Consider the following 12,489-nt stretch of genomic DNA (forward strand, 5'->3'; position numbering starts at 1 on the left):
TGCCTGTTTCCACAGGTGTTTCGGGGCAACTTTAATTTTCATGATCCAGTGATGAACAATTTCATCCCTCCCATCGTGGCCAGATACGTGCGGGTTGTCCCCCAGACGTGGCACCAGAGGATAGCCTTGAAAGTGGAGCTCATTGGTTGCCAGATTACACAAAGTAGGATTCAGGGCAAGTCAGTAAGTAACTCAATTCTGTTCATGTCCTTTCACAAATTGTTGTTGCTAATGTGGTTTTTCCAATGTCTCTTCTCTCTCAGGTAATGATTCATTGGTGTGGCGTCAAACCAGTTCAAATTCTGTTGGTTCAACTAAAAGAGAAGATGAGACAATCACAAAACTCATCCCCTTTGAAGAAATGCCCACAGGTAGCACAGTTATTGTTTTATGTTTTCCTCAAAAGTGTAACTGGTACTTCAACTACTAACACAGTAGCTTCAACAAAGTTTTTTCTTTGGCATATACATGGCTGGAAGCAGATGGTTCAGAGGTATCTGCTCACGTGAAAATGGTGTATGTCTACAACTATTCATTGCCGCATTACAAGTAGAAAAGATAGTGCTTGCCCTTCAAGCTCTACGTGAATATTTTATGGAAAAATAATAGCACATTTATGCAATGGAATACTCTTCAGCCATGAAGAAGAATGTGTTAGTAATTTACAAACTTTTTTGAGATAAATTGACAACTTAAATAAATAAGCAAGGTATAGAACAATACAAGTAGCACTCTAATATGTGTGTAAATATATATATTCATTCTAGTATTTCTGGAAAAATGTTAGGAAACATAATTCAGCTTTTTGTGGAGGAGAAACAGAGGTAGGAGACATTACATACCTTTATATACTTTTTAAATTCTGATAATGTGAGTGTATAATTTATTCAAGTAATGAACATTAAAAGTACATTTATTTTTTCAGAATATGAAATAATTTGCATAATAATTTTTAAAATTTGGAAAGATTAAAGAAATACAAATAATATAAATATAAATGCTATATATCAGCATTAATAGGTGACTGCCTTTTGACCCAGTGATTCCACTGCTGGGAATATACTGGAAGAATTCCAAGGCACCAGTTCAAAAGAACTTATGCACCCCTATGTTCACAGCAACCCTATTTACAATAGCCAAGTGTTGGAAACAGCCTAAATGCCCATCAGTAGATGAGTGGATTAAAAAACTCAATGGAATACTATGCAGCAGGAAAAAAGAAGGAATTCCTAACATCTGTGACAGCATGGATGGAACTGGAGACTATCATGCTAAGTGAAATAAGCCAGTCAGTGAAAGACAAGTACCATATGATCTCACTTATAAGAGGAATCTAATGAAAAAAAAAATAAAATAATGAGCAAAATAGGACCAGAGACATAGAAACATGGAACAGACTGACAGCTGTAAGAGAGCTGGGGGGAGACGGGGGGCTGTTTCAAAGAAAGGAAAGGGATTAGTCACAGGACATATATGAAGGACCCATGGACATGGATAATTGGGTGGGGATTGACTATGGAAGTAGAGGGGCGGGCTGGGGGGAGGGGAGCAAAGGGGAAATAACTGGAATATCTGTAACAGCATAAACAATAAAACATAAAAAAAGATAATCACCAAATTTCACTGTATCCAATCAATTATAGTTATTTATAACTTTAAGACAAAATAATATAACCATATATTCCATTTTGTAGCATATATTTTTCACTTACCATTGTATTATGAGCATTTCTCAATGTTATTAAATAGTTGAAAAACACAATTATTAATATCTTCATAGTATTTTTATATGGAAATATGATTATTTAATTAACCATGCCCCTATTGTTAGATGTTTGTTAAATTTCTCCCAAATTTCCACTTTTATAAATAACACCAGGGATATTTATGTAAATTTCATTCCTTTCTAAGTTCTTTATCCTTCCTTTCATGAACATTTCCACTCCTGGGTGTCTCTGTTTTCTTCCCAAGGATCACAGATAAAGAAGGGTGAAGAGCAAATATTTCTCCTTTAGTTTGTATAGTTTCTACAGGCTTGGGGCCTGCTGGAAAGGTCAAGCGACCTTTTTTTTAAAGCAGAAAGAGATGTGAAAGACACCGTCTGCTGTTTCACGCAGCAGCATGGAAATGCTCTTTGAGGTCATCAGGCTGCATTTCCGCCCAGTCCACAGCTCCAAAGCTCTGGCATGAGAGGCTCCCGGTCATTGTCCAGGTCCAACCCTGCCCACTGTTGGGGGAATTGGCTGCTTGAACCAGGCAAGGGGCTCTGTGCTGCTGGAATTCTTTACCTGCCTGAAGAACTCCTGGCTGGGTGGGCCAGCTTGAAGACTTCCCCTCAGCTCTGACTTGGGAGTCTAATATGGTCCAAGCAACAAGCTCAGAGTAAATGTTCATTCCTGAAGAACCTTGAAAACTGCCTTTGGGAATGAAATCTTGCCATTGTGACAACATGGATGGACCTAGAGGGTATTATGCTAAGTGAAATGTCAGACACTGAAAGGCAAATACCATATGATTTCCCTTACATGTGGACTTTAAAAAAAAAACAAAATAGGCAAACAAACAAAACAGAGACAGACTTACAGATAGAGAGACCATGTTGATGGTTGCCAGATGGGAGGGGGACTGGGAGAAGGAGTGCAAAAGGGGAAGGGATACAGGTGTACAAATTGCCAGTTATAAAAACAGTCACGGGGTTGTGAAGTACAGCATACAAAATAATAGGCAATAGTGTTGTTGTAACTATGTATGGTGATAACTTCATAAGTTTTATAAATATCTAATCACTATGTTTAACACCTGAAACTAATATAATATTGAATGGCAATTATAATTGAAAATAATGTAATTATTTAAAACATTAAAATAAGAAAAAAAAATTGTCTTTGGAAGCAGGAGGGGGAGGTAAGGATGAATTTTACTTTCCTAAACCTGAGCCAGAATTTCGAATTCTTTCCTTTTGCTTTCCAATGTCAGTAAGTGCCTAGCACGTATTCATTTTCCCCATGTGTTAACCTTTTGAAGACCTTGCAAGTCAGTGCTGAGTTTTACATCATGGAATGTGGTTGTGGGTCATTTCTGTTGAAATGTGGTGCTTACACTCTTAGGAGTAAACGTCGCGATGGTTGCTGTTCCCCTGCTGCTCCTCCTTGGCCTGCTGATTGCGGGAATGGGAATCTCTGCAGCCCTTCGAAAGTATGTGACTTTACATTGTTACATTTCTTCTCTAATTTGTAAACACTGACAAAACCAAAAAGTTTACTCTTCAGATGTTCATGTAGAAAAGCAATATTCTTCAAGATAAAACATACACTTATATTTTACAAATAAGTTGGATAGAGGTAGAAAGTATCAAGCATTATTTTATAAACAGTACTTATCATTTAGAAACCCTTTCAGTGGAATTTTTTTTGTCTTGATAGGAAGAAGAAGAAAGGAAATCCTTATGTATCTGCTAAAGCTCAGAAAACAGGTTGGTTGAAATCTCTGTGTACAATTTTATTCTGCCTTTGAGGAAGGGACAGAATCTGCTGATTAAAAGCACCATTAGGTCTGTGTCCCACACTTGTATGGTTAAAAAAAAAAATGAACTCTATAGCCTTTAAGTTAGCAAATTTATAAGAAAGGAAAATATTGTATCCTATCTTTTTAATTTGGAGCTATCAGGGCAGTTTACTTTTACTTTTATTCAACATCATCCCATCATTTATCAACATTCTTTTTTTTTTTTTTTTTTTTTTGCCACTGGAGTTTAGACTAGCACATTTCCTGTCATCAAGGAGAAGTTTTAAAAGCTCCAGCTGAGAACTTAACATTGTCCAGCACTCAGCATCTGCAGGCTTCCGTTGTGTTTTCCTCTCTGAGAAAGTGGGAGAAGGACTAGGCAGGACTCATGTCCAGGTGCCAGTGAATCTGTAGGACACAGGATGCCCAAGCAATGTGCCAGCAGCATTCCAGGGACAGGGACTCAGGGCAGGGCTATGGAGAGTCTGAGATACAGCGTGGGCCCCCTTCCACAGGGTCTACACAGCCAGCTGGGTTCATCCCTCGGGGTGACGAATGCCAGGGGAAACCATGGCCAGGTGGTCTAACGTAGGGAGAATCTGGGACCCAGGGGGCAGACAGATACGTTTTAAAGGCACAGGGGAAAGCACGCTTGGGATAGTGTCGCTGCGGATATACCCAGTCGCAGCATACTGTTCTCAGCACGCACACCTGAAGCACTGTGCCCGTGAATCTCCAACCAGGTCAGCCGGCAGAAGGCAGCCCGACCTCCAGCTCAGGAGGAACACGTTGCAGGACAGTGGAGAATGTGCATTTACTCTCTAAGATATTACCCTTTTTCCCTGTTATCTATATTCCAGACTGTTGGAAGCAGATCAAATACCCATTTGCCAGACATCAGTCAGCCGAGTTTACCATCAGCTATGATAATGAAAAGGAGAAGACGCAAAAGTTAGATCTCATCACAGGTGATATGGCTGGTAAGTGTCAAGCCACTGTGACAGTTGCTTGGGGGAGAGGGGAGACCAGGAGAAAAATAAGACTAAAATCCTGTCGTTTAGATGGGGTCCTCTAAGTCAATAATGTATGAAGTTTCCTATCTACATTCTGTACAGTTACAAGCTGACACTGAGCTATTTCTCAAAAGTCCCATAGAGCCAAGGCTCTTACACCTGCAGGGACTACAGTGACACCCAAAGCAATGACCCTGAAGTACAACTAAAAGCTGGATGCTCTTAATTAATGTTTTTGTTACTAAGGTTTTCATTAAGGCGCTAGGAAAAAGGGACTAGAAAGACGAATTTAGTACAGCTCCTACCCTTGAAGAAGAGGAGAGAGGAGATGGAAAAACCTGTCCAGTGTTGGAATGGCCTAGGTGTCCCTGATAAGTCATTGTGGAGTCATGCTTGTCTCCCTGTCTGGTGTGGCTCTGTCGGTTGGGTGTCCTCCTGCAAAGCAAAAGGGTGCCAGTTAGATTCCAGGTCAGGGCACATGCCTGGGTTGTGGGTTCTGTCCTTGGTCGGGACACCTGCATACAAGAGGCAACCCTGATCGATGTTTCTCTCCCTCTTTTTCTCCCTCCCTTCCCCTCTCTCTAAAAATAAATAAATGAAATCTTTTTTAAAAAAGAGCCAAACTTCTCACACTATCTGTGGGGAAAGATTCATTTTTTGCTTTTGTTTCTTTAAATTGCTCATCCATCCAGTAATAACACTTTTGTAATGTACATTAGTAGTGATGATGATGTTTTTAGAAAAACATACAAAATACAAAACTCTAATTTTTTTTAAATAGATGGGAGGGACATAAAATTACTCTCTCAAATTGCTGTAAGTTTCTGAATACTTGCTCTCAATTTGTGTACTCATCTCTTTGCAGATTTATTATAAACAGTTCTCAGACACACAGGCACTACAGACCACACTCAGTAGTAGCACTGCTCTAGCTGCTTGCTTCTCAGAATGTGTTCTGGGGACCAGCAGCACCAGCTGCCTCCAGGAGTTTGCTAGAAATGCAGGCTTTCAGGCCATGCCCCAGGCCTTCTGAACATGAACTTTCCGGGTGATGCATGTATATATCAAAGTTGGAGAATGCCAGTGGAAAGGTTGCCTCAGATGCTTCAGGGGCAAAGAGAGCATCTCTCCAACCAAAATCCAGCTTCTTGTTCCTTTCCCTTAAAAGGTCAAGATCTATTTTGGGGGTGAAGCCAGAAGAGGGGAGAACCCCTTGTCTGTCTTTTCCTTTCCTTCGTTCTCCCTCCACTTCCAATGCACTTTCTCCTTCTTCCTCGCTGCATGGCCCTTCTCAGGCTCCTCACTGTGCAAGGCCCAGGCCCTGCTCTTGCCCCCACTCCTGCTCAGTCTCTCCCCCAAGCAGCCTCACCCACTCCAGAGCTCCCAGCAGCGCCCACGCATATTTGTTCCGTCAGCTGCTCACACTGAGACTTTCCTCCTGGTCTCTAATGGGTGTCACTGATTCCCACCTGCTGGACATCTCCACCTGCCAATGACACGAGTTCCCCTGGGGGTCCAAAATCAAACTCATTGTTCCCAACCCTCCCACATGTGCTCCGTGTATTGCTCTTCTAAGTGGCTTCCCGACTCTATATCCAGTCTTCCAGCCTTCATCCGGAAGGGCCTTTGGTGCCCCTCTTTCCTCATATCCTGCCCGCATCCTTGTAACACCTTCCTCTGATTTCTGTCTCCAGAGTGTGGCCTTTCCAACACTGCTGCCAGTCCCTAGGTTGTGACTTCTATGTTTCATTTCTCTTCACTTCGTATTTCTCATTTTTTTATCTTTCCTTCTGCAGTCCACCTCCAGAGTTACCTCTAACTGTATCAGTCTCTTATTTAGGATCCTCAATAGATTTCTTCAGAATTAAATCAAACTTCCTAGCAACACACTTAGTGCTGCTCAAGCTCTAGCTAGTGGTCCACAGCGCACCCTTGGGACACATGTTCGAGCTCAAGCTCCATTGGCTGCCAGCTGGGTGAGCTTGGGAAAGGTACTTAATCTCTCCTTGCATCAGTTTCCTGATTGTAAAAATGGAGTAAGAGTCCCTACCTCATAGTACAATACTCCTCTCTCTCTTCCTTTTTTTTTTTTGAGATTTAATGAATTGATATCTTAATATCTTAGAATGGTACCTGTCATGTAATAATGACTCAATAAATGTGAGGTTTATCATTAACATTACTTCCCAACCTACTATTTTGATCTTTATATTCTACTAAACTACTCCATGGCCCTCACACGCTGGCTACATCAATAGGTTGTTTAATTACCACCACCACCCTACCTCCAAAATTTGGCATTTCAACAGCAAGTCTAAGTGTTCCATGAAGTATTTTTGCCCATACTCCTACTTAGGGTTAAACATAATCTCTGCCTCTCTAGGGTCCTGTGATCCTGGAGGCTCCTTAATGCAGGAGTATGGTTGTGTGAGCCCCTAAGTGTGGCACCCACGCCTTTAACATCTTGGTCTTTCTCGTGTGCCTGGTGGACATTAGACGCTCAGCAGAGTTAGCTGAGCAGGGCACTCTCCTCTACAGACAACTGTCTTGTCCGTGTGCCCATGTATTGCACAAATGATGTGCCGTGCGCTCTTCTGATTTCAGATTACCAGCAGTCCCTCATGATCGGCACTGGGACAGTCACCAGGAAGGGCTCCACCTTCCGGCCCATGGACACCGAGGCTCACAAGGCTGGGGCGAGTGCGGAGGCCAGCAGCCACTACCACTACCCCCTCCCTGCAGGCAGCCACGAGTACGCGTTGCCCTTGGCCAGCCCGGAACCCGAGTACGCCACGCCCATCGTGGAGCGGCACCTGGCCCGGGCGCACACCTTCTCTGAGCAGAGCTCTGGCTACCACGTGCCAGCGCACAAGCACTCCCTGTCTTCTGGCAACTTCTCGCCGGCTGCAGCTGGATCCTGCCCCAGGAGCCAAGGCTATCAAAGACCACCGAGCCCCGTGCTCACAGACTCGGGCTACGATCAGCCCAAAGCCAGTGGCTGCGTAACCACTGAGTATGCAAAGCCTGACTATCAGCCCCAGGCGAATGATACTTACTCAGCCCCCAGAGACTGCCTCAAACCCCTCAACCACACAGCCGTGACTGCTCTTTTGTGAACACAATGTGAAAGAAACCTGCTGTGGTACTGAGCGTTGAGCTGTGTGCGGCACTGGAAGAAGATAGGTTCGTGTGCGCGCGCGCGCGCGTGTGTGTGTGTGTGTGTGTGTGTGTGTGTGTGATTTAATAGGATCCTGCGGTGGAATCCTGGAGACCACCTCTCATACTGTTTACAAAGTTCCGCGGCCGGTTCTGTTCTGACCCTTAGGGCAAGAGTCTTTCGGTTTTTGTTGGGCTAGAAAAATGAAAAGTTTTCGATGGCATTTTCATTTCTCTACCTGTGATATTGGGCTGCTTTGGTATAAAATATGCAGTCTGTACAGAGTTATATTTAACAAGAATTAAAGTAACTTAAGTTTGCTTTTTCAGATTTTCGTTCTGCACAGAGGTTAGGTGGGAGAACGCAGCTATGGAAAAAACGTATATAATAGTATGTTCACTCGTTAAATGTATTTTCTCTGATACTGTGTTAGCAGCAGGTCTGTTTAAACTTAATCTTGTTGTTATTGTGGCTCATTTCCTTTGCTTTGATAACTAGAACTAAAAGCATTGTTAACATTCTTCTCCTGGAAGGAATGAAATTACTTGAAGCACGAAAAGCACACCAGGGTGGTTGTTAGCAATTATGATTGTAGATTAAAAAAACACACACACAGCCACCTCAGCGACTGCCTGTTGCTTAGACTCTTGTGCAGGGGGGCATGTGCAGTGGCTGGTCAGGGCATGCACTGGGCGAGCAGGTCTCTGCCCGTGGGGGACCCCACTGCCCTGCCTGAGGGACCTGGGCGTCTGAGGAACTGGCCTTCATCACACTTTGCTTCTTCCTCACATCAGACCTGTCAGATATTGTATGCCTTTCACACGCAAATCCACCATTTCAAACTATCTGCAAAGCCAAATCTAAGACTTAACAGCGACCAAAGCTGCTCTCCCAACAAACTGAATGAAGGTGGCACAGAAATTACAGGCTGAATCACTGTGTCGGATACTTTTGTACCTCAGATTAAAAATATTGCTGAGATCAGACGCCTACACTTTTCATGACTTTCTTCAGAAATAGCACATTGTACTCTGAAACACACAAAAAAAGTTATCTGAAGTGTCTTCTTACAGAAGGGATCAAGGCCAAATCTAAGTAGAGCTTTTTCTGCTGAGATAGTTGGGAACTGAACTGATTTTGTAAGAACACTTTTCCCCTTGAGTATGTGTCTGTAATTCCAGATTAGCCCAGACCTCAGCTGTACCTCATGTTCAGTGGTTTTTATCTGAGTTTTCTTTGTGAGTTCACTGTTGGGGATTTAGCCTCTTTTGCCAAAGAGGAAAATAGGTGTTTGTTAGTTTCTTTTAATAGAAAATGTGGACCAAAAAAAGCCTTTCTCTAAACAGTGTACTTATCATCTTATTTCTATGATTATAACTTTCTGTGAAAAATATAAATATTAAAATAGTGAGGGTGCTGAAATGTCACAGACTATCTGTTCATTATTGTGGAGGCTAAACTGTATACTTTGTGGCGTTTACATGGTTTTGTATGCACATTAATGTAATAAACTATGGCAAATTAAATGCCTATGCCTCTCATTGGTGTCTGCTTGCGGCTCAGGCTCCAAAAAAAAAGACAACTAGTACAGTGGAAGAAGCGTGGACTTGGTTCCAGACCTGATCTGCCACACAATAACTGAAGACTGGGCCAGTTATTGTGGGGATAAATGAAGGCAAACCATAAATGAAGGCGGACCATATCGTGGGAATAAATGAAGGCAAACCATGAGAACAGGCAGAGGCTATTCCAGAGCTTGCTATAGTAGTGGAATCGGCCACCATCCCTTGCATTTTGGCAGAAGGAGGGACTCCAAAGCAGCCGAGGAGTGGGAAAGCTTTGTAGTGGGGAAAGGGGAGGCTTCGGATGTGCCCTGACGGGAGGCTGCTGACCTGGGGGAGCTGGAGGCAGGATTAACTAGAAGTGGAGCCTCCTATTAATTGGTGGTTAGGGGACATCTTTGGTTTCCTCTGGTTGGTCCTAAATTGGAAGTGAGGGCAAAAGTTAGGGAAGCAGACAGTTATTAATTAAATCCTGGAGATCTGGGGCCGATTATCATATATGTTATTGTTTGGCTTCCTGGATTGTTACCAGAAATAGTGGTCTGACTGTCTACAGGTCTGATTTATAGCAGGCTGACTTTCTGGGCTGGTTACTGTGGATAATGGGTTCGTTTCTTGTGTGAATTGCTGTAGATTGTGAATCAAAGTTTCTGTTTTCATACATGGTCTAACCATTATCCATTTGTATATTCAGTCTGTCATTTTATAACCCTGAGCCTCAGTTTCCTTATTTGTAAAAATCATGTTAATACGCCTTCCTCCAAAGCTTATGGATAAGAATTCATTGGGACAACACTTCTCAAAAGTGTTTGTTCTCCAATAGGCCCTTTTATTCAGTGGATTATGTGTAGTACCTTAACATTAAAATAGCAGTCCACTGGAGTAGACTTTTGTACAGGGGAACTGTTTCATCCATCCATTTCTTCCCCTTGCTCATGAAGTAATCATGACAGAAAGGGGAAAACAGGCCTTTTTTGGGAATGGCACTTCCTCTGGTGGCCTCACTGTGTAGACCAGGATGGGTGCGTAAAAGGTCTGATAAACTCTACACAGCCAAGCTTGGAACGAGAGGGTAAGAGCAGGAAGATACCATGTCTTCCTTTTTCAGTGTTTTGCAACATCAGCACATACGATAAAGAAAGAATGAGATAATGCCAATTTTCTGGTTTCTCCTATGTTATCAAATTCTCTTGGGAAGCAACAATTGCTTTCTGTCATATCCGACAGTTGTGGTGGAAACGCATCTACTCTGACATCCACACTCATCACAGAGGAGGCTGAGACTGTGGTCTGGGGTTCATTGCTGTTACTTAAACTTTGATTAGTATTTTTAATTAGCCTAGAAAAGATCTGGAAAGGATGTGGGAGATTCTTCTGCGCTTATTACACTTGCCTGGAATTCTTAGAAAGTGAAATCACATTTTTATTCTAGGCACAACTATAGACACTATGAATAGCTCTTCATAAATGCCTCAGTTCAGCAGTCCAGGCCGGCCTCACCATTCTCAACATGCCTCTCTTGCATGCGTTCCGGCCCCGATAGTTGCTACAGTTCTGAGAGCGACATTCCCCCAGTACTTACTGAAAATGATAAGCCAGGCCCCGGGAGCAGTTGCGTCCCTCTAGTGGGAAGCTGGTGTTGATCGCAGCCCTGCCCGGGCGGCGGCCCACCCAGTCCCGCAGCGCTCGCCTCGGACCCCCGCCACCGCGTTCACGCCCCACCACTGGCCTCGCGCGACTGCGTGTCTCTTGCCCAGCCTCTCCCTCCCTGCTCAGGGAAAAAGATTCCTCTAGAGGCTTTCAAGTTTTTTTGCTCTGCTTTCGGTATTCTGCAATTTTACTACTATGTGTTCGGTCGTGAATTCATGCGTATTTATGCGGCTTTGGACTGTGTTTCTTGAATTTGAGCATCCATCATTATCAGCTCGGAAAAATTCTCAGTTCCCCTTTTAATTCCAATACTACTTTCCTCTTTGCTCTTTGTTTTATTTACTCCCCCTGGAAATCCTATAGGATACTCATTGGATCTCCTCATTTTATCCCTCCATGTCTCTTAATTCCTTTTATTTTCCATCTTTTTACCTTTTTGTGCTGTATTCTGCATAAGTTCTTGAAAGACAATACATCATAGTGGTTGAGTGCACAGACTTCTGATTGCCTAGACAACAAAACCATAACCTCTCAGCACCCGCCCCCTTGCTTGTACCATATGTACTGCCCACCCACCGGTGGCTGGCAGGAAGCTTAAATGAAGCTTTAGAACACTGTCTCGCCCACATGAAATGTTGTGTATCTAAGGTTACACATTACACTCCAGTTTACTAATTTCCCCTTCTGCTATCAAATGGGCTTTTTAATTTAGTCCTTGAAATTTTAATTTCAATTTTTAAAAAAAATTTCTGGAAGGTCTGCTGATTCTTTTTCAAATCTGCCCTTTTATACTCTGTCTTCATATTTGCTTGGGCTTTGATTCTGTCTTTTAATCAGCTGAAATATACTAATTTTATATTCTCTTTCTAATTGTTCTAGTGTCTTCATCTGATTTAGCGTAAAAGCCAAAGTGTGTACAATGCTGTACAGGCTCTATCAACACTGTCCAGGAGAACTCTTGCAACAGTAGAAATATTCTCCAATCCGCTCAATATGGTAGGCACATGTGACCTTGGGCACTTAAAAATGTGGCTGGGGTGACTGAGGAATAAATTTTAATTTTTTTCGAATGTTAATTTATTTAAATAAAAGTTGCCATATGTGGCTACTGTCCTGGACAGGACAAATCTGTGTTCTGCGCCCACCCCGCATCATTCTCTCACTTCTCTGATCTCATCTCCTACTTCTTCCCACCTTGTTCACCGCACTCCAGCTGCATGGCCTTCTTGGCTGTCACTTGAACATGCCAGGGATGCACCCATCTTGAAACCTTTGCACTTGCTATTCTTTCTTCCTGGAAAAAACTTCCCCTAGGTATCTGCCTCTCTTGTTCCTTCGCCTGCATCATGCCTGCACTCAGACACTGCCTCCGTGAGGTCTTCCTTCTCTGGTCTGTCTAAAAATGGCGCATTTCTCCCCATCTTCTTTCCTACTTTCCTTTTCTCATTAACGTTTATCATTGTCCACTAGAGCACACATTTTTACTCTTTTGCTTGTTATCCCACTAGAGCATATCCTGTGAAGGAAAGGGTTTTTGTCTGTTTTGTTCTCTGTGTATCCCCAGCACTTAGAACAGTGTTCAATAAATAATTGCTCAGTGAAT

At 42.9% G+C, this 12,489-nt stretch overlaps 1 protein-coding gene across 1 annotated transcript in view; it reads left to right on the plus strand.

Annotated features, from left to right (window-relative positions):
* Positions 1-9,187, plus strand: part of DCBLD1 (discoidin, CUB and LCCL domain containing 1) — a 62,997-nt gene extending 53,810 nt beyond the window's left edge. The window contains exons 10-15 of the mRNA XM_054569870.1: positions 16-163; positions 264-371; positions 3,108-3,195; positions 3,423-3,472; positions 4,365-4,484; positions 7,122-9,187. Of these exons, the coding sequence (XP_054425845.1) occupies positions 16-163; positions 264-371; positions 3,108-3,195; positions 3,423-3,472; positions 4,365-4,484; positions 7,122-7,633 (1,026 nt within the window). The 3' untranslated portion in view covers positions 7,634-9,187. The remainder of the gene's footprint in view (positions 1-15; positions 164-263; positions 372-3,107; positions 3,196-3,422; positions 3,473-4,364; positions 4,485-7,121) is intronic.
* The last annotated feature ends 3,302 nt before the right edge of the window (positions 9,188-12,489 follow it).

The sequence above is a fragment of the Pteronotus mesoamericanus genome, unplaced genomic scaffold (genome assembly GCF_021234165.1).
Source record: "Pteronotus mesoamericanus isolate MK-2021 breed Mesoamerican mustached bat unplaced genomic scaffold, CSHL_Meso_final contig_20, whole genome shotgun sequence".
Taxonomy (NCBI): domain Eukaryota; kingdom Metazoa; phylum Chordata; class Mammalia; order Chiroptera; family Mormoopidae; genus Pteronotus; species Pteronotus mesoamericanus.